The 24,124-nt window shown below is 56.0% G+C and overlaps 8 protein-coding genes across 8 annotated transcripts; 5 read left to right on the plus strand and 3 right to left on the minus strand.

The window, feature by feature from the left end:
• Positions 1–17: 17 nt before the first annotated feature.
• Positions 18–1,329, minus strand: LTR77_010659 (uncharacterized protein; the record flags this gene model as incomplete). Its single annotated transcript, XM_064807876.1, has 2 exons — positions 18–698; positions 754–1,329. The coding sequence occupies 2 exons, from the start codon at positions 1,327–1,329 to the stop codon at positions 18–20; spliced, it is 1,257 nt and encodes a 418-aa protein (XP_064653954.1).
• Positions 1,330–2,419: 1,090 nt separating this feature from the next.
• On the minus strand, positions 2,420–3,972 carry LTR77_010660 (uncharacterized protein; the record flags this gene model as incomplete). The annotated part of the gene is made up of 2 exons (XM_064807877.1): positions 2,420–3,017; positions 3,071–3,972. The coding sequence occupies 2 exons, from the start codon at positions 3,970–3,972 to the stop codon at positions 2,420–2,422; spliced, it is 1,500 nt and encodes a 499-aa protein (XP_064653955.1).
• Positions 3,973–4,232: 260 nt separating this feature from the next.
• On the plus strand, positions 4,233–8,897 carry LTR77_010661 (uncharacterized protein; the record flags this gene model as incomplete). The annotated part of the gene is made up of 2 exons (XM_064807878.1): positions 4,233–7,293; positions 7,705–8,897. The coding sequence occupies 2 exons, from the start codon at positions 4,233–4,235 to the stop codon at positions 8,895–8,897; spliced, it is 4,254 nt and encodes a 1,417-aa protein (XP_064653956.1).
• A 1,560-nt stretch (positions 8,898–10,457) lies between these two features.
• LTR77_010662 (uncharacterized protein) lies at positions 10,458–14,432 on the plus strand (the record flags this gene model as incomplete). The annotated part of the gene is made up of 2 exons (XM_064807879.1): positions 10,458–10,942; positions 11,021–14,432. The coding sequence occupies 2 exons, from the start codon at positions 10,458–10,460 to the stop codon at positions 14,430–14,432; spliced, it is 3,897 nt and encodes a 1,298-aa protein (XP_064653957.1).
• Positions 14,433–14,846: 414 nt separating this feature from the next.
• Positions 14,847–16,057, plus strand: ADO1 (adenosine kinase; the record flags this gene model as incomplete). Its single annotated transcript, XM_064807880.1, has 4 exons — positions 14,847–14,911; positions 14,971–15,460; positions 15,511–15,953; positions 16,018–16,057. The coding sequence occupies 4 exons, from the start codon at positions 14,847–14,849 to the stop codon at positions 16,055–16,057; spliced, it is 1,038 nt and encodes a 345-aa protein (XP_064653958.1).
• Positions 16,058–16,534: 477 nt separating this feature from the next.
• Positions 16,535–17,344, minus strand: LTR77_010664 (uncharacterized protein; the record flags this gene model as incomplete). The annotated part of the gene is made up of 2 exons (XM_064807881.1): positions 16,535–17,105; positions 17,151–17,344. The coding sequence occupies 2 exons, from the start codon at positions 17,342–17,344 to the stop codon at positions 16,535–16,537; spliced, it is 765 nt and encodes a 254-aa protein (XP_064653959.1).
• Positions 17,345–17,933: 589 nt separating this feature from the next.
• On the plus strand, positions 17,934–20,746 carry LTR77_010665 (uncharacterized protein; the record flags this gene model as incomplete). The annotated part of the gene is made up of 2 exons (XM_064807882.1): positions 17,934–18,933; positions 18,984–20,746. The coding sequence occupies 2 exons, from the start codon at positions 17,934–17,936 to the stop codon at positions 20,744–20,746; spliced, it is 2,763 nt and encodes a 920-aa protein (XP_064653960.1).
• Positions 20,747–22,093: 1,347 nt separating this feature from the next.
• On the plus strand, positions 22,094–23,947 carry PDE1 (3',5'-cyclic-nucleotide phosphodiesterase pde1; the record flags this gene model as incomplete). Its single annotated transcript, XM_064807883.1, has 1 exon — positions 22,094–23,947. One exon carries the CDS (start codon positions 22,094–22,096, stop codon positions 23,945–23,947), a length of 1,854 nt encoding a protein of 617 aa, XP_064653961.1.
• Positions 23,948–24,124: the final 177 nt, after the last annotated feature.

A 24,124-nucleotide genomic window follows, 5' to 3' on the forward strand; every position in this document is an offset into this window, starting at 1 on the left:
TTCAAGCTACATGCCCATCAAAGCGGCGAGTCCGTCACGTTGAGTGCAACATTCTTGACTGTGCAGCCCTTGTGATGGTAGGTCCCACTAAGCACCTGCGTCAACCATTCTAGCGCCCGCTGGTCACCGTTCGTTTCCTCCGCCAGATGACCGCCAATTGTATTGCGCTCGTAAACGATGTTCGCTCCAACCTTGCAATACTCATCAACCATGACGTCCGTGTCCTCAATCGCAGTAATCTCATCTGCAACCGCCTTGTACATGAGCATAGGCATAATCGGAACGCCATGGTAACCCATGTAGCCTTGATCGTTGATCGCTCGCTGTATCAAGGGCGATATCAGCACAGCTTTGCCGTTCTTGAAGTAGTTGAAGACGGTCTGATTGAAATAGAGTGTGAAGGCGTCTGCGATCGATAGTTTCTCCGTCGCCAGGAAGCCCGTCTTGTTGTACGGTCCTTCAGTCTTGAGCTGGGAGAGCAGGTACTCGCGGGCCTGTGGATACTGATCTGTGATGCCGAGCAAACCTCCTGGGACAAGGCCAGCCCATCTGGTACCATCGGCTGCGTGGAGGCCACTCGTGACGTTGGAGACAACGCCTCCCATTGCGGCTCCTGCGAAGTGCATCTCGGGTGCGTATTGGACTTGGAGTTCAGCTGCCCATTCGGTGGCGACGCTGCCTCCGGAGTAGCCCCACATCTGCATGACAACGATATTACCAAGTGTTAACTGTTTCTCTCGATATCGCACTCACCGCATATCTCGCGTCCTCCTTGAGACCAAAGCCATGATTGAGCACCGCACGAACGTTGTCAATCGTAGCATGGCCCTCTTGAACACCAGCAAAAAAGGACGCCGTCGGTCCCTCAAAATCAGGTACACTGACGTACCGTCCAAGGCTGAGAGCTGTTTGGATGTCGCTTTGGATCAGTCCAAGAGAGGAGACAGGGCCATGGAGGGTAAAGCTCGGGCTGGAGTCCACGTCGACGCTGTTGTATGGGATCTGATAGGATAGCAGTGCGCTTCCGTTTGTTTCTTTTGGCACGAAGAGGGTCGTCACGGCCCAGGAAGGATGGTAGCGAGCGTTAGTGGTTCTGTAGAGGATGTTGTATACACAACTCGCGTTGCCGAAAGTGGTGGTGGTCAGATTGCCAGGCGCCTTGCGAAAGCGCAGCACGTCACCAGGCGCGGCATGCTCGAAGCCGTCTGGCGCGGTGTACCAGGGGTCTTTTGAGGGCGGTAATAGAGTGGAGGTGGTTGTTGGCGCAGCGGTGCTGGCAGTAGCGAGCGCCAGGAAGGAGATAATCTTGAAGACGTACGAGAGTTGCATTTTGAAAGAGCACAAAGAGATGGAGTGAAGATAGAGAAGACCTACTACCGCCGCAGTAATGTTCTTATATACTGGCTGGCTCATCGCTCGATGGTCCTCGCATCATAGCCCGTCGATGTCATGCCTTCGGAGATTAACCACATCGCAGCCTTTACGGCTGTGTTCCCGAGAGCACCTTGTGTGCGGTGAAGGTGCTCCAAACCCATAGGATGGATCAAACGAGACGGAGAGTGTTGTTGATCACTTCCTGGAGTCGTTCTGCTTTCAAATGCGCGGCTCGCCAATCCTGGTCGAGCGTGAGATTTAGCGTTAGAGCTAACCTCGATTCGTACACATTGGCCTTCTTTCTTGCCGACCACCGATGCAACTCTCGGCCTCAGCTTGCGGTCCATAAGCACAGAGACAATCGCCTGCATCCATTGAATTGCAGAAGACCCGCGCCTTGAATGCTACGCACGTACTGGTCCAGTTCAGAAGCCGTCATAGAAAGTGCCCAGCACCTGAGTCTCGTAAGCAAGCAGGATTTCGCTCTTGAATTCCGTTCCCAGGGCCATGACCACCAAAACCGTCTCAGGCAGCTGCGGCTGCGGCAACATAACCTGGACCTCCACCTCCCCGCCCGAGCACCTGGACTACTGCTACTGCCTGACCTGCCAAAAAGTCTCGGGGGCACCATTCATGGCCTGGATGGGCGTGCCCAAGGCTTCGTTAGATTGGAGTTTCAAGTCGAAACCGTTCAAATACCATCCTACTCTTGGAGATACAGGAGAAGTCGTCTCGGAGCGGACGTGCTGTGGGAGCGATGGGTGTAATATCATGCTGCAGTATTATCTATACCCGGAGAAAACGCATGTGGCTGCTAGTACGATTGTGAAGAATGATTTTGAGACGCCGAAGGTGGGCTGTCATATTTGGTGTAGGCATGTGCCGGCATGGCATCAGATTCCTGAGGATGGGGTTGAGAGGTTTGAGGAGTTTGACGAGAGCTTCAAAGAGAGACTTGATCAGTATTTGAAGGTTAAGAGGAAGGGGTAGCCATTGCATGGGCGGAAAATGGACTGCAATTCCCTACCCATCTATCTGTATGAGTCTATAAGCCCGGCGGCCGCTCGATCTGGCCATTCATCGCCGGTTTTCCCAGGTTCATGCCACACTCAGCCTTCCAGTCCTTCGGCGTGAACGAATCAACAGCCTCCTTGAACGCGCTGAGCGTGCAGAACGTCTCATCGCCCTCGAAATGCCTGCCCGCGGGCTTGCAATACGGAACAGTCATCGGCTTGTCGTTGAATCTCAGTCGCACGTAGTATTCGTCAAGACCAGCCTTCTCCGAGTCGGACCACTCTGCCAACGGCGTACGCGCAGAGACAGGCTTGGAGCTTGTCGCTCCGCCGAACAGAGAAGACCACCACGTCCTTTTCTCACTCGGCCAGATGGCGCCGCTCGTACTGTCTGAAGAAGTTGGCTTGCGCTTGAGAAGCTCGAAGGCAATGTTGCTGGTGAAATTGGGCCATTTGTCCTTCGTGGCGTCCATGGCTCCTAGCGCTGTCAAAGTACCGGCAAGAGTCGTGTCATGGCAGCCAGCAAGGCCTATCTTGAAGGGCGCTGCTGATGCCTTGCCGCCCGCTGTTGCGTGCTCGACCATGCGCTGTGTCAGGTCGCCAACCATTGCTCCAACGCCAAGCTTACGACTAGTCCATGGGAGTCAGCATGTTTTGGGTGTCGAGTCAATTGAAGTACTCACTAATCATTGCTCTCCTGGTACCCAACGAACCACTCCTCGACGCAAACCTTGTCAATGTCATCACGAACTTTCTGATCGTAAAAGTCCTTTGGAAGCTTCGTATCGGGACCGTGGGCGAGCGTGGCATTGACTGAGTCCATGATACCACTCAGCCGAGGATGACTGTCGACCTTCACTAACGGAGATGCTTCGGGCATGTACTTGCCAAGTTTCTTGTTGAGGTACGAAAGTTCTGGACTGGAATTGTAGAGCTGCGCAGTCCTGTCGGCGAAGGCGTGGGCTAGTTCCGCGAAGCGCTTGCAGGCACCCTCATTTGGGAACAGAGTCTCCTCCTGCATTGACCGGGTTACGACTGTCGGTGGAGGAAGGCCGGGTGCTCTTGTAGTTGCTGGATATAGACCAACGTACGCTTGCTGTACACTCTCCAGCGCACGTGGAATTGGTGTTGCTCTGAGAGTGACCTGAGACGCGGATGCAGCATCCAGGCCGCTGGAAAGAAAGCCCAGTTGATCAACGTACAGCCTTCGTATCCTTTGCCCCAAAGCCAGTGTAGTCTCCCTCCCTCGGTCGGTCAACTCTCCTGGCTGACATATAGCATCCACCTCGCCCTTTGGACCTGCGTTCAGCGTCGGCGAATTGTTCTGTCCCAAAGACTCGATCCTCCGCCGCCATTGTAGGGTGTCCGGCGAGCCGTCCGCATTGATCACTGCTGATCTCATTCCTTTCGCAACCGAGCAGTACGGCCAGTAGGCAGGGAGCCCGGTATCCTTGAACCGCGCGTTGACCGGCGTACGTTCTCCATGTCGTAAAAGTATCTGCACTTGTGCAAGTTCGAGATCCTTTGGGTAGAGTTTGGCCAGCTCTTCCGGCGAGTATGGCGATCGCGGCTGGAGGGTCGTCATGATGTTGGTGACCTTGCAAGCTCAAGGTCACAGAAACGTTCGTATCATGGCGTGAGGTGTTATTTGGCACCGTATATCTGCATTGAGTCAGATGTGTCGTGAAAGCAAACGCGGTGAAAGCTAAAAGTGGAAATGCCGCTAGCGTCTTAAGGTTTCCACGTGGGCGTGGGCGAGGAAGGTGCGGCGAACACGGGGGTGTCTTCACGACTTCCAGAAGCATTGGAAGCAATGCTGCCTCAACTTTCAAACGACATGGCAAGATGAACGGCTACGTGTGCAGGAACTGTCGACTGCAAGCCGCAGTCAAACGTCGCCTGTACGCTGGACTCTATCGTGGCCAACAACTCTCACAAAGTGCTCGGCGGAAGCAAGATTCCGTCGACGACTTATTCGAGGAGGCTAGCCGGCCCCGAGGACGCGCGGGTCTAAAGGATGATCCTGAAAGGCCTCTAGGAAGATACTCTGCTCGTGCTCTCCGGCCTCAGCAACTCTTGGAACAGCTGGACAAGCCGGCGCAACGTGACCATGTTTCCTCACAGCAACAAGTCGACAGCCGACCGCCCCAACATGAAAACACTGGTCCACGCTATCGAGCCAACAAGCGTCCGCCCAGGGATACAGCAACTCCTCGCCAGCCTTCGTTGATGCATGAGGGAGACGTAACCTCCCGGCTTTGGAAGTTACGCGAGACTCTCATTCACGCTTCTGATGCTGGCGAGGAGAACTCTCTGGACCAGGAAGTGTGGCCGCTGCTGGTGGAGATCTTGTCATCGGGAGGAAATCTGGACTTGCAGTCTTTCAACAGCGCCAATCGCGACGGCGACTTTCGGGCCGCCATCCACTCGTGGACAATCAGAATCTGTGACGCATGGCTGTTGCGTCTTCCCTCATGGCTGAGCTCGGGTGCTCGAGCAGATACTGAGATGCAGTCTCAGCCCACTGCATTGCAAGCTATTGAGCTGTGCGCGCTCTTTAGCGTTGGGTTCAGATCAAAGGCGGCAAAAGTCCTATGGTACGCTTCTAGAGATTTGTGGGAGCTTCGCAGTACGACCAGTGAGGATTCATCTTCGGAGAAAAGCGTCCTCCGCGACGTTGTAGAGGTCTGGAACCTATGCATGGCGAACCAGCTGTGGAGGGGGGACCTCATGCGCAGGTCGAAGTTTCCCTATTTCAGAAGTCTGATCGCCGACCGGTCTGCCTTGACCTGGGACTTTTTGCCTAAACCCGAAGATATCGATGTGCTTGTCCAACAACCGACGGCCATAGGGTCCACTTCAAGTTCGATCGCTCGCTCCATGTCTGTCCTTTGCGGCCAGATCAATAAGCCTTTGGACTCAAAACGCCTGCCTGCATTCAGCGGTCAATACCACCATGACTCTGCTTCTGCGGCGATCCTCACGATGTCCTGCTTCACCAAACACAGGCGAGAACTTCCAGATCCAAGCCTGAAGGATTTTGAACCCTGGATGGAGCTGATGGGCGCCACGATCCAAAAAGTGCCGGACAGGCGTGTGCCTGATGCACTCGCAGAACGAGCAACCACCGTTACAGACCAGGCTATCGCAGATAAGTATAAAGCCCTGTTCGAAGAGCTCGAGCTGGATTTGGATGCCGCCTCAATACCTCCAAGCCGGTCTGTGGGGGCTGTCCAGGCGCCACGTAGCGGCAATCGAATAGATGCACACAGTTCTACAACGGACCAGCTAAGCGAGTCACCCAAAAACGCGCAAGATCCAGTTGAGAGCCACATCGGAAGTGAAAAGAGAGCCGCGATGGACGACGCAGGAGCCATGCCATCAGAAGAGCAGTCACCATCATCCACTGAGGCCAATCTAAAGAAACGATTTACCTGGCTGTCCATCAAAAGACTTGGTCGTGCTGCCGAACAGCAGGATCTCAAAGCCACCGACAGAGTTCGTGGAGACGTATACAAGTTTGTCAAAGACAACCCTGGCGTACAGCTTCCTCTGCAGCTTTACGAGCATCTGATCCTCACATATCTTGCCTTGAGGAACTTCAAGGGCGCAACGGAATGCTGGGGTAATATGTTGCGGGCTGGCCATCAAGCAACAGCCAAAACATACACCATTGCTATTCGGTACAGTCAACGCCTTAAGAGTCTGGATGCGATGAACCATTTTTGGGCTAAGATGAGGCAAGAGCGGGTCCAGCCAGACGTACATGCGTGGACCGCCTGTATCTACGGCCTCTTCACTCATGGCAGAGTAGACGCTGGGCTCCGGGCTCTCACAGACATGGGGCAGGAGTGGCTTGCTACTGCAAAGGCCGCGCAGGCACCACACTCCTTGGGGAAGGCAAAGAAGGGCAAGCCATCAAGCTCGTCTGCAAGTTCTGATCAAGTGGTGCATATGGTACAGGGCGATATCAACGGTGTACCCAAGCCGACAGTGTACACAATGAACTCGGCCATCACCGGGCTGTCCATAAATCACAGCGAACTGATCCCAAAGATCCTAGGCTGGGGTCGCAGCTTCGGCATCGAGCCGGACAGCGTCACTTACAACACGCTGATCAACGTCAGTATGCGCAACGGCCAACCGGCGGAAGCTATGAATCTGCTCCGACGCATGAGGTCACTGAACATGGAGGCCGACGGCAACACCTGGAACATCCTGTTCAACGCCCTGTTCGAAAGCGGAGTGGTCGAGAACCTAGAACCGAAGCAGCAGGAGGAGAAAGTCATGCAGCTCATCACATCGCTCGAAGAAGCGAATGCAGCGCCAATTGCCGAGAAGGGCTACGGGGTTGTCATCGATCGAATGGCCAGAATCTATAACAACCCCAAGGCCTTCCAGACCGTGCTGAACCACATGATGAAGCGCGGAGTCGAGCCAACCTCGTACCATTATACCACCCTCATGCAATTCTACTTCGAGCATGACCCGCCCGATCTAGCCGCCGTCGAAAGCCTTTGGAATCGCATCAAAACCGGCAAAACCGGCTACGGCACCGCTCTCGGCCCACCCTTCTACAACCGCATGGTCGAAGGCTACGCCATGAACCACGCCGCCGTCGGCACCGCGCCAATGCTCTCCTTCCTCTCGCAGATGGAAGCACAAGGCAAGCGGCCTTCCTGGCGCGCTCTCGAATGCGTGGCGCGAGCGCTGGCCAAGCGCGAGGAGTGGGATCGTCTGGTGCAGATCGCGGATACGGTACGGAGGCGGTTGCAGGAGAGTGGCGTGGGAGGGACGACGACGGGGCAGCATGATTTCTGGGCCTTTGTGATCTCGACGGGGATTTATAGGCATGAGGGAATTACGGAGCCGAATCAGCTTATGGTTGGGAATATGGGGAGGCCGAGTGAGATGCTGTAGTGATATATTCAATTGTACTCTAGAAGGCTCACAGAGATTGCTCTGACCAGCATGTGCGTTCGTAAAGTCGCAGCTTCCCAACTGGCAACTTCCGGACTTGGAATGCCGACGTACCTTCCCGATGTGAATCTTCACATGTCATACTGTAGATCTTCTATCATCGATTGCTAAGCAATACTGCGTCGTACATACTTCCACCTGCCTTTATTTCTAACCTACCAAACACCTTTTTAAGAACCCGCCGGATTTAAGGTTGCAAAAGATGCGCTCTTAGAAGGATTGTGTACAGAATATACATGTGTGGCGAACTCATGCCTTGAGACTTCGACTCCAACCATCCCAAAATACACCAGGACTATCACGATGGCTTTAACACAACCAAAATCGGTCATCATAGTCGGCGGCTCCCTCGCCGGACTCATGCACGCCTTGACCTTCCTCTCCCTCCCCAACCCACCCAAGGTACGGATCCTGGAGCGTTCGCCTACAGCCCTTTTACACAACCAAGGAGCCGGCGTAGTAGCGGGCGGTGATACGCTACATTTCTTCGAGCAGTACGTCCGTCCAGGCCGCGAGATCTCCGTTTGTAGCCCAATGCGGCATTATCTGGACCGCAAGGGCGAGGAGATGCCGGAGAGTGTCGAACATAGAACGCAGAGGATGACATCTTGGGATTTGCTGTATCATTTGCTGCGGTGGCGGGTGGAGGGGTTGGAGAGTGAGTACGTCGAGGGACTGGAGCGGGATGAGCGGCCGAAGGCGGATTATGAGAACGGGTGTATTGTGACGAATGTGGAGGATGCAGGGTCTGAGGGTGTGAAACTGACGTGGACGCACAAAGATCGGGGAGAAGGGCAGACGGCGACGGCTGATCTGGTTGTTGCGGCGGATGGAGCTTCGTCGTCGATAAGACGAATGTTGATGCCGGAGGTGGAGAGGAAGTATGCTGGATATGTGGCATGGCGAGGGACTGTGCCAGAGACTGAGCTTTCGGATGCGGCGAAAGATGCGTTTGTTGAGAAGTTCACGTTCTTCCATCAGACTGGCACTCAGATCCTAGGCTATCTCATACCCGGCAGAAGCGGCACGCTTGAGGCAGGCCAACGGCTGTTCAACTGGGTCTGGTATTGCAACTATAATGACGGCTCGGCCGAGCTGGAGGAGCTCATGACTGGCACCGACGGCAAACGGCATGCCATCACGCTCCCCGTGGGAACGATGAAGCCTCAAGTCTGGGAGCAGCAGAAGGACCACGCGAAAGAACTGCTTCCGCCACAGTTCGCTGAAGCTGTTGGCAAGACACAGCAGCCGTTCGTGCAAGCTATCACAGACAACATCGCTCCTCAAAACAGCTTCCTTGCTGGGAAGGTACTGATGGTCGGCGATGCTTTGGCAGGTTTTCGGCCGCACACAGCCGCGTCGACCAGCCAGGCAGCGTTCGATGCTCTGACACTAGGGCTGTGGATGGGTGGGGAGATCGATCAGCAGGAGTATGGGGCAAGGGTGAAGCAGTACGCGCGAGAGACGCAGAAGCATGGGGTCAATCTTGGGGAGAGAAGTCAATTTGGCCGCCACCCGCTGGCCGGGTAGTCCTGCTATTACAGTCCACAAGATGTATTGTACATGTACTGCGCTCGAATGTGTTTCGGCACAGAGCATCACACAATTCCAGGGCCGTGCCTATCACCAGTGCTTACCGTCTCTCCAATGAAAGCTCCGAGCCAGCCTTGAGGTCGGTGTCGGGAATAGGTACTTGCTGCAGTGTCTCGATGATAAGCTACTCCTGCTGTCCAGTGTCATCAATGCCTGGCGTGTAGCAGTACGATCATGCGAGACCACTGCACGGTCGGCTCCAGCAATTCGCGGCACACATCGAGCAGGCGGGAGAAGGCTCGGGAATTGTAGTGCCCGAAGCCGAAAATGTGCTAGAAGGCGTACACTCGACACCGGTGGACGACTCGCCATTGCTACATTCCAGGCCTCCCATCGTTGCGAATTGTCTGGTAAACGATCTCCACTCCAGAATCGCAGCGATGCGAGAGACCACAGCGGCGAAGCGCTGGCAATGGAGGCGCAGGTCATCCCTCCGTGAAGATAGCCAAACCACTTCTGCCCGCCGAGCGTATAGGTGAGCAGACGTCAGTGGCACCTCGCGCGGCCGCGAAGCAACGTACAGCAGGAAAGCTGTGAGTACTTGCGCTTTGCTGACTGTGGCCTGCATCTCCACCGACAGCTCTGTCGCGTCATGTTCGTAGCCTGCCACTATATAGCGATGGCAGAGCTCAATGGTGGCGATGCCGTACTTGAACTCCCGCAGCCATGCTTCAAAGTAGTCAGTGTCCTCGACTGCCAGGAGCACGAAGTATGGCTGGAACTTTGGGCCCGCGCGGTGAACCCCGTAATTCATGGTCTTTGATCAAGCGTCTGGGCGGATCCTAGAGCAATGCCGTTGTATGGAACGGCTATGACGGGGTCGAGTGAAAAGATATAGCATTATGCCCTGGTGCTTGACCTACATAACTCGTCGATGTGTCAAATGGCCCGATGACCATACCACAGGTTTGCTTGCCAGAGCCGAGATATTTGTGCCGGTCGGCGTGAGCAGCTCCGCATCATACATGTTCCCCATCTGACTTACCTGGCTGTTGAGTGATCCAGGTGGCTGTACTGTAGCAGTGCTGCAGTGAATATGACCTACCGTTCTTCAAGGGCGGCCTCAGTCGATACAGGTCGGATCACGGCTCAGGTTATGCTTTCCCAACGGTCAGTACAAGTCGGTCTCCACGATTAGGTCCAACCGCCTCCACGTGGTGTGTCCGGTGTAGCGCCTTTTCACGGCATGATGATAGGATGAGGTCGCGTCCATTCCGGCGACGCGAAACCACCTCGGCTAAAAATGCACAAGCGCGCCACAATCGTCAAGCGCTTGCTGGGTTATTCAAGTTTGACCCATGTGCTCTCCTGCAGCTATTCAAGCCATCAATCTGTTTATCCCGCTTCACCTCTTCCCTAATATTGTCCTTCCCGGTCTCCTTTGTTGCAGACTCTGCGTAATGTCTAGCACCTGACGACTCCTTCGGACGCTGGCGAACGAAGGGTCATCGACACCCCAACGAGCACACCGCCGGGCCGCCATATTACACCGCGATCATGTCGGCCGATACGGATATCCCTGACCCTTCGAACTGCAACACCAATGGCGGCTTCCTGGCACTGCTCAGTTGCGGCACTGGTTCTGGTACTGACAGCGAGGGCGAGACACTGGGCACGCTGCTTGCCGCCATTGCCACCGCCTTCGCTTCTTTCGGCGCACAAACACTCCTGTTTATGCTCCTGCGGATGAAGCTCTCGCGCATTTACCGCCCTCGAAGCTATCTTGTCCCGGAGAAGGAACGTGTAGCGGCGCCACCACAGGGCATTGTAGGTTGGATCAAGCCGCTGTTCACAACCACCAACCTTGCCTTCATCCAGAAATGCGGGCTGGACGCGTATTTCTTCCTTCGCTACCTCCGCATGCTCCTCAAGATCTTCTTGCCAGTAGCTTTGGTGGTACTGCCAATTCTGCTTCCGATCAATCGCTACTCTGGCACGAACAAGTCTCTGGACAGGCTGTCAATATCCAACGTTGGACCTAGGTATGTTGCAACGAGGCTCTGGGCACATCTGATCTTGGCTGTGGCAGTCATTCTATGGATTTGCTACGTGGTCTACAGTGAGCTGCGTGGCTACATTCGTGTCCGTCAAGCCTTCCTCACCAGCCCCCAGCACCGACTGAGAGCATCGGCAACGACTGTCCTGGTCACTGGTATCCCTCGCAAGTGGCTGACTGTTGAAGCCCTGAACGGCCTCTACGACGTGTTTCCCGGCGGCATCCGGAATATCTGGATCAATCGAAACTTCGACGCTCTCGCTGACAAGGTTAAGTACCGCAACAAACTAGCTAAGAGCTTGGAGGATGCGGAGACGAAACTGGTCAAGAACTGTCGCGCGAAGCACGACAAGACAGAAGAGAAGAGGAGGAAAGCGGAGGGCAAGGCTAGGAAATCCAAGAAGGAGAGGCAAGCAGATGAGAAGGCAGACGATGCAGAGGCAGACAACATGGCACAAGGCGTAGGACTGAGCGCCGGTGATCAGCACAGTACACCTCACGGGCTGCAAGAAGCTTTACACGAGGCGGAAGAAGCAGAGGAGCGACGAGAAGCGCACGACCATGTTAAGCACAAGCCAGCGAACCCTCTGGGACTCATAGGGGACGGCTTCGGTACTATCGGGCAGGGCTTTGCCAACATTGGGAAAGGGGTCGGAAATTTTGGTCGGAATCTCGTTGGCGATGTCGACAACGGTTTCCACAGAGCAGCCGAAGGTGTGGATCAGAGAGTCGATAACGTCGCAAACCTTGGGTCTGGATTTGTTATGGATGACGACCTTTACCGGAATTCACACTACAGCCATGGCAGTGTGCCACCTACGCCACCTCCAAAGTCACCGATGCCACGGCAGACAACCTCATTTAGCAGACAGGTTGACGGCGCAGGTGGTGGGTTATCCCGCGAGCAGCAAGGCCCACCTGCTCAATCGCACCCACTTGCAACGATTGTACGTGTTCCAAACGGTCAGCCTGATGCCAGCCCTTCCAGCGATGGAGCTCAAGGAACACCTGGCATTCGTATGGCAGGCCCCTCCATCGAATCGAAGCCAAGATCACAGATGCAGATTGTGGAACCAGCAGAACATCAAGTCCAGCACAGCAAATGGAAGGTCTGGAAGAACAGCGACCGTAGTCTTGCGCTGCCGTCTCCTCAGCCCCACACCGCTGATGAGGATGAATATTCTTGGGAGACCAAAGACACCGCCGCTGCCAATGCATCGGATAAGGCTGGACCCAAACTCAGTGGGAGCAAGTTCTTTGAGCAGATCGCTTTTTGGAAGCACAAAAAGCCGAGCGACGATGAGATCAAGGACGAATACCCCGAGGCAATCATCAAGGAGTGGGACGAAGACCAAGACGGTGAGCCGTACTGGCGTCGGTATCTCGAGCCCAAGGAGCGCGAGAGCATGCGAGTGCCAGTCTTCTCGCCAACGTGGTGTCCCAGTTTGCCTCTGATGGGACAGAAAGTCGACAAGATCTATTATCTCCGGCGGGAACTGGCACGAATGAATCTCGAGATCGAGATAGACCAGAACGACGTCGAGAAGTTTCCATTCATGAACTCGGCCTTCATTCAGTTCAACCACCAAGTCGCGGCTCACATGGCCTGTCAGTCGCTCTCACATCACGTACCCCAGCACATGGCGCCTCGCCTCGTTGAGATCAGCCCTGATGATATCCTCTGGGACAATATGTCCATCAAATGGTGGGAACGATACCTCCGTACCGGAGTGGTCCTCCTCATCTCCGCCGGATTGATCGTCCTTTATGCCATTCCTGTCACCTTCAGCAGTTTGTTGAGCAAAATCTCCACACTGCAGCAATTCGATGGATTTACGTGGCTGGCGGAGATCCCTGACACTATTATCAGTATTATTCAGGGTGTCTTGCCGCCGCTGATCCTCGCAATCATTCTGGCATTGGTTCCCGTCATCTTCCGAGCGCTTGTCAAGCAGCAAGGCGTGGCTACAGGCAACGGTCAGGAGCTGGGCGTGCAGCAATGGTACTTTGCTTTCCTGTTCATCCAGGTGTTCCTGGTTGTGTCGATTACGGGCGGGCTCACGAACCTCGTCTCGGCGCTCGCGAACAACCCGAACAGCATTCTTAACACCCTGGGAAACTCCCTACCACGGGCAAGCAACTACTTCTTCTCGTACCTTACCATCCAGGCACTGTCCAACTCGGCGTCGGCACTCTTGCAAGTTGGCGCACTGCTTGGCTGGTTCATCATCGCTCCCCTGCTTGACAGCACCGCGAGAGCGAAATGGCGACGACAGACCACGCTGCCGTATGTGCAATGGGGCTCTTTCTTCCCGCCATTCACCAACTTCGCAGTCATCGGCATCATCTACTCGATCCTGGCACCGCTTATTCTGGTCTTCATGCTTATCATCTTCTCCCTCTTCTGGCTCGTCTACCGGTACAACGTACTCTACGTTTATCAGTTCCGCAACGACACGGGCGGATTGCTCTTTCCCACGGCGGTCAATCAGCTTTTCACTGGCCTATACATGATGGAGCTGTGCCTGATCGGCTTCTTCTTCATCCAGCGCGACGAGAACGACAATGTCGTGTGTTACCCTCAGGGCATCATTATGGTCGTCGCAGGAATTTTCACCATTGCGTTCCAGTTGCTTCTGAACTCTGCGTTCAAGCCGCTCTTCCAGTATCTGCCTATCACGCTCGAGGACGAAGCGGTCATACGAGACGAGGAGTTTGCCCGTGCACAAGCGAGCAAGTTTGCCCCCCTCATGCAGGAGCGCGAGCCTGAGGATGATAGGGACATCCAGGATGTGCTCGAAGAGCGGGAGCAGAAGGAGGAAGACGCCGAAGCTCGCGCTGAAGACCAGGAAATGAAGGACATCGCGGAACATAGGAGGAGCCAACGAGAGAGCAGTCTTCACGGCACAGCGACGACGCGGAGAACGAATAACAGCCATCCTCCGTCTTGGCACCTTGATCATGGTCAGAGCCCGAAGCAGACGTGGAAGACGGACCGATGGCGAGCAGCGGCGCCACAAGCCGTTACTCGCCTTCGCCATCTCGCGAATTCAGAGAACAAGGAGAAGCCGGCCGCTAATGGCAGGAAGGTAGATCCACAAACCGCCAAAACTCAAGACGTCGAAGCCCAGCGCTCTATCGGCGACGTCCTCTTCTCTGGCTTCGCGGATGAGATAGAGGATCTGACACCCGACGAGCGTGACCTGCTCGTTCGCTACGCCTTCCAGCACTCCGCGCTGCGGGCCAAGCGACCTGTCGTCTGGATACCACGCGACAAGCTGGGCGTCAGCGACGACGAGATCAAGCGTGCAAAGAAGATGAGTACTGTCACTATCACTGACGGTGAGAAGGGTGGTGCGGTGGAGAAGACGAATATCTGGATCAGCAATGAGGGTGTTGCGTTGAACGGGAAGGGCAAGGTGGTGTTTAGACGCAGTCCACCGGACTTCAGCAATGTGGACTTGATCGTGCTTTGAGTGGTTTATGCATCAGCGAGCGCGCGATTTGTGCATTTGAAGGGTCATTGGAAAGAGCTATCAGCATGTGCGGCTGGCGTTTGGTGATGGGAATACCCCTGGTGTGGCTTGTTTTGATGTTGGCGGGCTAGACCTGAGAGTAGCATGAGTTGATGCGATATAAATCTAGACGTCGTCAAGAAAGCACGAGTATCTGGAATTTGCTGGTTTTCCTTGAACCCTTCATGCCACTGCCTCTGACGATGCAAATCTGCCGGATGGAGAGTGTGATGAGGTCAACGTCAGACGTGGGGCCGGTACATGAAAGTCTCGATGGAGGGGTCTTCATTCGAGATCAAGCAAGGATCGAAAAATACTGTCTCGAACAAGACTTCTTTCAAACCTGAACCCAGCATTGGTCAGAACACCGAAATCATGGCATCGCAACAATTTGAGCTCCTGTGCTTGGAGAACCCATTGCTCGACATCCAAGCCCAAGGGTACGTTCAATGGCCCGCGAGCGCTTGATATTGTCGAGACCATTACTGACTCTCATTAGTGACGATGCACTCCTCCAGCAATACGGCCTCAAGGCCAACGACGCCATCCTCGCCGAGGAGAAGCACATGTCGCTCTACCCCGAACTGATGAACAACCGCGAAGCCAAACTGCTCGCTGGAGGCGCTGCCCAGAACACCGCGCGAGGCGCCCAGTACATGCTACCCGCAGACTCCGTGGTCTTCTTCGGCTGCGTGGGCAAGGACAAGAATGCAGAGACACTGATGGCGGCGAACAAGGAGGCCGGTCTGCAGGTCCGGTACCGGTATGACGAGGAGCAGCCGACGGGGAAGTGTGGTGTGGTCATCACTGGACACAACCGCAGCATGTGCACGGATCTTGCGGCGGCGAACTGCTACAAGATTGAGCATTTGAAGGAGAACTGGGATACGGTGAAGAACAGCAAAGCGTACTTTGTTGGCGGATTCCACTTAACGGTGTGCGTGCCGGCTGTGATGGCGTTGGCTGAAGAGGCGGCGAAGGAGAACAAGGTATGGCATATGTTCAAAACATCCCTCGAAATTGGCTAATTGATGATTAGATCTTCGCCCTCTCCCTGTCCGCACCCTTCATCCCACAGTTCTTCAAGGACCCGCTCGACCAAACCTCACAATACTGGGACTACGTCGTCGGCAACGAAAGCGAAGCAGCCGCCTACGCCGAATCGCACGACCTCGACCCCAAGGACATCCCAGCCATCGCAAAGCACCTCGCCAACCTGCCCAAGGCCAACAGCAAGCGCAAGCGAACGGCCATCGTGACTCAAGGCACCGATCCAACTATCATCGCCATCCAAGGCGAGGACAACGTCCGCAGCTTCCCTGTCCACCCGATCGGTTCGAAGGAGATCACCGACACCACTGGCGCTGGTGATGCCTTCGCTGGCGGTTTCATGGCCGGTGTGGTGAAGGGCGAGTCGCTGGAGCGATGCGTCGACATGGGATCTTGGTTGGCGGCGCTTAGCTTGCGGGAGCTTGGTCCTTCGTACGTGTCTTCTAGAACACTGAACTGTGTCATGGACATTTCATGCTGACATTGAATCTTGCAGGTACCCATTCCCGAAGAAGACCTATACCGCGTCGTCGTAAATGCGATAGCGGTGGCGGTGGCTGCGAGCGTTGGCGTTTGAGGAGTGATGGTGTTTCAACAACCAAGACGCTCCATGGCATGGTATAGGTCCGAAACGCCCACGGTGGCAATGATGATACCCAAAAGACATCCTCCACGATGTTTTACACAAAAGTTAGGGGAAGGTGTAGACCTCCTAAAAAAATACCGGCAGTCCTTCTCAGCTGTCTGCGAGAGCACCCTTTCGTGTCTCCGCTGACTTATGAGCTACATCTTCACGTCCTTTTCTTCGCACCAACAGGCACACACTTAGATCTTGTTAATTTGCGCAGGCACAAGAATGGTATACACATTAGCTTAGCGCCCTCGATCCAGGTCACATTGTGGAACGGCGAGCGAGTAGCGCTTGTAGTGTTTCATGCTGAAATCCAGAACCCCAGCATACAATTGTTGTTACCAGGTTGTGAATTTGGCTGGTAGCTCGCAGCAGGATGAAATCAGCTTCGTGCCAGTCCCGACCGCCCTTTTCGCCGACCAAAGGTGACGCTCCGCGGCACCATACTCAACGAAGAGAGCGAAGAGGCGAGCGCGTCCACGTCGGGCTGTGTAGCAGAAGAAGACTGCTTGGCCTCGCGACCTTTGTCAGTCGTGTCGGAAGGCCTCGCATCCACACTCATCTTCTCCTGCGATCCAACATCGTCTGGCTGATCCACCGAAGTCGCCTCCGTGCTCTGCGTGGCTTCCGTGGCATTCGAGCTGCTCCTCGCTCTCTCACGGCTACTCTTACGGTGGCCATGCTCGTCCACTCCAGGCCGTAGGAGGCTTCGCTGACGGTCGATGCCGTGATCTACAACGAGAAAATCGTAATTCTTAGGAAAAGCGTGCTTGTCGACCAGATGGGACCGGCGCTTCTGCCACTCGCCGCAGACTTTGTCGCAACCCTCGACGAAACAAGCATACGTCTTCTCGCCGGCATCCCGTTTGCCGGCCACGATGGGATCATGGTTCTCCGCGATGTGCAGCTCCAGGAAGCGGCTGGTTGGGAAGTTGGCCTTGCAATCAGCGCACCTGTTGGTGTGAGACTGTTGGTAATGCGTCTCGTACTCTGCGTACGTCTTGAAGCTTAATAGCTTGTGCGGCGGAAGGGCGCAACGCATGATTGATGGTTGTTGGTCTGAAGGCTCTACTGAAGCATACTTCGTGGTGTGTGTTGGTGCATCAGCACTTTGAGATCGCCGGATCTCGTGCAAGTCTTCGGCGCCGTCTGCATGGGAGGATACGGAGGCCTCGCGCTCTCTTTTAGCCATGGTGAGGGCGGTGTAGCTGTTCCGACACTGCAGCTAGAGGCGCATGTCAAGCTAAGCTTCTCCGCCTCGAGTGAATTGGGTTTCACGCTCAGGAGGCGTTTCGAGAACACGTGCTGGTTTGGGTGTGAAATTCCCTCTGGAAAGCTGGTCGAACAAGGCAAGTACTCCTACTTCATATTTTTTACCATCCGTCTGAAGTTGTTGTATAGATCTGGCAGGGATCTCGGAGTCTGGAGCGAGTGGTCCGAGCTTCCGCCGATCTTCGAGGTCAGCCAGCACCTCCAACCTTCGTCGACCCGCGACCTCGCTCGAGTTCACCTCACAACACAGCGCGCCTTACATTGCTTGATCACTCACTGCTTCGCACCCCGATATTCAGCACACTGACTCACATTCTTCGTGCGACAGACAAAATTTTGTCGCCGCCACTCCGCTCCTACACACCACCGACGCAGACCCCAATGGATCGCATCGGTCACTTCACCAGCGCGCATCACTTCTACACATAACCACCGCGGAGCTGGCCACGCCGTGGTCATTTGCCAAACTTTTGAGACGTCCATGAGACGTCTGTACCTAGAGAAGAAGCATGGAGGACCTGCTCGCGCAAGAGCAGGCTGCTGAACAACTTGTCTACTACCTGTTGAAGAGGCCCGATGAGCCCATTGTGAGCTTGCTGAAAGCTTTCGGAGACTACCGCAACATCATCGAGAAGTGTATCTTCACCGACTTCGAACATGGGGCGGCACCGCGGGAGGCGAAGCTATGGCAAGCGCACACCGAGGGGAAGAAGTACTTCCACAAAGCTCTGAGCCCACTGCGAAAGCAGGCGGATCAGCAGCCGGTGGCGATTCGACAGCTTATCAAGCTGTATCTCCAGTTCTTGAAGGAGGGCCAGAGCTTCTACCGACAGCACATTCAGTACCTCAACAGGATTTTCGGCGGCATTCGGGAGTTGGAATTGGTGGCGCATCACGTGAAGAAAGACGACTCGGGTGAAAGCTCGCAGTCGTCGCTCTCCCCAGATCTGCAGAAGGTCGTCCTCGCGTCTTGCCACAGAGCGCTGATCTGCCTGGGCGACCTTTCGCGCTACCGCGCGTCTGAAAAGCTGGATAGAGACCCGGATTTTGGGCCAGCAGTCGGCTACTATGGCTTGGCTTGCACGATTGTTCCGTCCTCGGGTATGGGACAACATCAGCAAGCCGTCATTGCCCTCGAACAGCAGCATCATTTACGCGCGATCTACCATCTGTACCGTGCGATTGTTGTGGAGGAGCCACACCCGAACGCTGCGCAGAACCTCAAGCGAGAGTTCGACCGCACCAATGCTGCTTGGGACCGTGGCGAGCTCATCAAGAAGACCAGGCCCAAAGACCCGGAGTCGGCCAAGAACACCTTGATTGGATGGTTCGTGCGCCTGCACAGCATGTGCTTCAAGGGCGAGCCTGTCCGTGGATACGACGAGCTGGAGCGCGAGGTGCTGGGTCAACTTGCGGCTGAGATCAAGCAACGCCCGCTTGATGCTACCCTCTTACGCATGGTCATGACGAACTTCGCTGCGCAGTACAATGCTGCGGAGCAGTTTCAGGGTATGTGTGTATTGCCCGTGTGACTATTATGCTGCTAACGCGTGCGCCAGAGAACCCGATCCAGCAAAACCAGAATGCTTTCCTTCGTTTCTTCCGCCTGAATATCAAGACTTTCACGACATTGCTACGTGTATTCTACGACGACCTCCGAGCCATTGACCTGAACAACATGAACATTGACGAGGACGACGATAATGCCGCTCACCTGATGAGCAGACTGACCAAGACCGCACGACGCATCTTGCCGATGCTGCGCCTCTACAGCGCTTGGCTTCTACCTATGGTAAATCTTCTCGACGGCCTCTCTTCTGACGAGCTCAAGGACGTCATCGAGCAGTTCTGGTCCATCTACGCCAAAGCTGTCGACCTGGTTGCCAACGTCTTTCCTATCTGGGACTTCGACGACTTGCCTGAGATCACTTACATGCTTGAGGAAGATGCTGAGACGCGAGGCTTCAAGCCACTGATGGATGAGCCGACGAACGGCATCTGGTACGACAAGAATACTGGTGAGGAGAAGATGCGCTTCTCCAGCTTGGGTGTGCATCGAGCCTCAGTCGACGGAGAGATGCTCGCCCGGGTCAAAGGTTTCCTCGTGGATGGGCTGTATCTGGCAAACGATAACGACCAGGCTCCCATCAAGCTGCGGCAGTCGCGGATTCTGCACAACGATGCCCAAGATGTCGAGACGCCAATGCCCGTGTTCCCGAAGAAGGCTGCGCCTGCGCCGGCCACCAACAATGGAGTCACTTCCAAAAGCCCAGCTCCCACCAAGCCAATCTCTTACGCTGCTGCCGCCTCCTCCAACCGGCCAGTCAAGGCCACTGCTCGCAATGCTCAATCAAGCGGTGATCATCCCGGCCCAAAAGTCTCACGACACGCCCAGCTGAGCCGCATGGTGGACGATCTGGTTGGCGACGATGATGACGGCAACACCCCTACTACGCCACCACAGCAGCATACTAGCAATCCAGCTGTTGTCAATGGAGGTGATGTGTCGTATTCGGCAATGCATGGCAACGGAGGCCTGGGTCAGATGCCTACCTACGCCTACACCGCGAAGCAGAAGCCCATCGGAGCCGGTCCTGGTATGGATATCACGCCGCCCAACATTCGCACTCCCAGGGATGCCACGATGTCCAGGCCCACCGACCCCATGCAATCTGTCGCAAGCCTGTGGAACGACAACCCTGCCCCCCACTCGTCGCCGTTCCCATCCGGCCTTCCAACAGGCACACTAGGCTCACCAGCCCACTTCAACAGCCGTGGTCACTCCCGCGTCAACTCTGCGAGTAGCATTCGCAGCAGGACTTCGCAGACGACCCAGGCTGCCAACTCCGGCCTCGCAGATTCGTGGTTCTCTTCCGACTCTACGCCACGCCCTGAAGACAAGCTGTCCGCTTGGAAGAGAGCATCCCAGAACATGCCGCAACAGTACCGTGCGAGCGCTGCCGCGGCGGAGACGAACTGGCGCCGCAACGCTGGCCCCAACGTGCCGCCGGTGCGCGACGAGACCACGATCAAGGAGACTTTTAAGAAGACTTCCGCGAACCAGCGTCTCGGAGCGCCGCGCCGCTACCAGGAGCCCGAGTACACCGTCCATGATCGCGAGGGCTCGAGGTCCGTCGCGTCCCTCACACCGCAACTGTCGCCTGCTGCGCCTCTCCCGAACGGGCTTGCGCCTGGTTTCGCGATGGAGAGTTCGACGGTGACGAGTCCGCTGCTCTTTGGTGCTGGGGATAGTGTGTGGAGCACTGGGGCCGAGCCGACGTTTAGGCAGGTGTCGCCGCCGAGTTTCGGGCAGGCGGGTTGAGGATGGTTGGAGGCGCTGTTGGCGCGAGGAATACTTTTGAAGAACTATGCCGAGTGAACGAGCTGAAAGGATGGATGATTGGAGCAAAGATCACTGCCAGTGACTGATGGAACAATTGCCACGAAGTACGGTCATTACGGGCGATGCTACCTGCTCAAGCGCTGCGCGACTGCTGCTGTGGTGTCCACGCTCGTATGACGATGCTACGGTGCGATGTCGTCGCTTGTACCCTGCATGAGCGGCTGCGATTGCGACCGTCTACCCATCACGGAGTACAGCGAGAACGAAATTGAAGGAGAAGGATAGGGAGGAGGAGGGTTCAGACTGTGGTGGATGCTTGATTGACTTTCTATGCTTCCTGCGCTGTATTTGGGCTTGACGTTTGATGTCAGCCAACACCCTCGTTTGACCAAAGTATGATAACAAGTACGAATGCTTTATTGCTGCGTTTATCTGTTGCTGTAGCTCACCAAAAATACAATATCCGCCGTACACTCAACTTCGCCGTACACTCAACTTCCCAAAGTCTGGAGCGGTCTTCTTCAGCCGCATCTGGTTCCAGAACACGCGTGGAAGGGCTGCAGATTGTGGGGAAGCAGCGGCGATCCCTCCCACTGGACCCAGCGGAGCGGGATGGTACTGTTTCTGGTACTGTAGGAGGTGGTAGTAGACCCGTAGTAGGTCCGAAAGTGTGCTCGAGAAAGGCCAGCCCGCTTTCTGCGCCCTACAGATCAATAGAGGTAAGTGTAACGACGCCATGTCAGGTGGCCCGCCGCATGACGGTCTTGGCGGGGCGTAGCTGCCAGCGCCTCAGACTCCGGAGGATGCGCTCGTGTGAACTCTCCTCTCCACTCCACGTTTCTTCCCAGAGCCAGGGTACAAGAATGCTCCGGCGAAGTTAAACGTCTACTCCTACGACTCCTACTATACATAAACCGACCGGGAGCTCTTTCAGCCCGCCTTCTTGGACCAGCCAGCCAGCCACGTTGTAGCGTGCGTGGTGTCGTCGTGCCCGAAGACTGTGATCCCGAAAGCACGAGGACGAATCGAAGCGTGACGCGGAAGACTGCATCAGACGGAGCACGGTTGGGCGGGACGGTGCGGGACAATTGGGACGAAGAAGCGCACGTGGCCGCCTCGAAGGACGCACATTGCGACACCCTCGATCGACCGACCGACACAGAAGCAAACAAGGACTCGAGCAAGCACTTCACTTCTCGAACATCGCACAGCCAGCACGCCCTCGTATAAGACACCTACGTCCCTGCATGACTCTGCACCGCGAACAAAGAACAACCACCTAGGCCCACCCGAGCGGGAGCGAAAACACGGCTACATGCGTCCCCAATGAAAGACAAGCAAGATGAGACGGCCGACGCAAACACGGGGCTGCACGGCCACCGCCCGGCGCTCCAAGTCATCTGTCTCGGCTCCGGCGGCGGGCCCAGCGAGGAGGACGTCACCGGCTTCTTGGTGCGCTCGATAGCTAGTGACTGGGCGAAAGGCAGTCTGTTGGCTGTCGATGCTGGGTCGCATTTGGCGCCGATTACCCGGATATTGGAACGAGACTTTCCGAGCGTGAGCGGGGGTGGACTGGGGAATGGGAAGGGGGTGAATGGGAGTACGCCGGAGCTGAGACAGAGTCTTGCACGGGCGTCGCTGTCGCCTAGTCCGGAGGACGAGGAGATTGTGAAACCGGAACCTACGGTGTTGGCGAAGGGGCCTTTTGCCGGGTTGAAGTTCCCGAATGAGTCGGCAAGGGCGAATGCGCTGCATGTGATTCGGAACTATGTGAATACGTATCTGATCACGCATCCGCATCTGGATCATCTGTCGGGGTTTGCGATCAATACGGCGGCGTTCCATGCTACTTCACGACCGAAGACGCTGGCGGCCTTGCCTTCGACCGTGGACGCTGTGAAACAGCACATCTTCAACGATGTCATCTGGCCGAATCTCTCAGACGAAGATGGCGGCGTCGGCTTCGTCACCTTCCAACGCCTCAAAGAAGGCGGCGACGCCATGGTCGGCGAAGGCGAAGGACGAGGCTACATCGACGTCTCCGACGGCTTGGGTGTCCGCGCCTTCAAAATCTCCCACGGCGTCTGCACCAAGAGCCCGCCCAGCCATCACCACCGCGGCAGCATCGCGGGCATCTCCGACCTCCAACCCCCGCACAACGGCTCTTTTCATGGTGAGCCCGCCAGCATGACCCGGACGGTCTCGATGTCGCAGAATAGTGTCTACTCCGCGCCGGGCACGCCGGGTCTCACGCCCCGTCAGTCCTTCTACACCCCGCAACAACCTTCCCCGCGCATGGCAGCCGCAGACGCCAACTCCTGCGTTGTGGACAGTACGGCCTTCTTCGTCCGCGACACGGAATCCCACCGCGAAGTCCTGATGTTCGGCGACGTGGAACCGGACTCCATCTCCCTCTCCCCGCGCACGCTCGCCGTGTGGAAGGAAGCCGCGCACAAGATCGCGCATGGGTTATTAGGAGGCATCTTCATCGAGTGCAGCTACGACGACTCGCAGGCCGATGCTTTCTTATTCGGCCATCTGAACCCGCGCCATTTGATCGCGGAGCTGCAGACGCTCGCGTACCTGGTCCAGCAGGCGAAACACACGGTTCTGCAGGAAAAGGGGGCGAAGAAGCGGAAGCGCTCGGGGCCGAACGGGAGTGATGTCGCCCGGCATGCCATCAGTGAGAGTGATCGGAAGCGGAGTCGCAGTTTAGCCAGTCGAGGGGTTTTGGCGAGGGATCAGAGGAGGGGGAGTGTGCCGGATCAGAGTATGCCGGACGCGGGTGCAATGCCGCCGAGTCGGTTGGAGACGGAGACGTCGTCGGAGAGTCTGGATCAAGTGCAGCTGGCGCATTTGGAGCCCGTGTCGCCGAAAGCGGTGCAGGCGAAACCGCTTCCGCATCCTGCTGCTGGTATCCCTTCGAAGCAAGGCGGTACGGGTGCAGGCGACGCTGGAGTTGGACGAGGCGACGGCGGAGGTGGAGGGGTAGCAGATCCCCCGCTCACGGGCATCAAAGTCGTGATCATCCACATCAAGGACACGATGAAGGATGGCCCGCACGTAAGGGACAACGTGCTCGCGCAGCTGAGGGATTATGAGGAGGTGCTGGAGAGGGAAGGACAGGGGCTGGGGTGTGAGTTTGTCGTTGCGCGGAGTGGGGAGAATTATTGGTTTTGAGGCCGGAGGGTGTTGGGCTTTTGGGAGGTATTGGTCCGCTTGGGAGGCTAGATGGTGTGTTTTGCGTGGGTTGGGTGGAGATGGGAGCGAGGAGTTATAGGTACGGTACATGAATGGCATGGGAGCGGTTTGACGAGGATGAATGGGTCTGTTGATGAAGATTACGGTGTGGATCTG

Source organism: Saxophila tyrrhenica, assembly GCF_035928015.1.
Source record: "Saxophila tyrrhenica strain CCFEE 5935 chromosome Unknown scaffold_25, whole genome shotgun sequence".
NCBI classification, from domain to species: domain Eukaryota; kingdom Fungi; phylum Ascomycota; class Dothideomycetes; order Mycosphaerellales; family Extremaceae; genus Saxophila; species Saxophila tyrrhenica.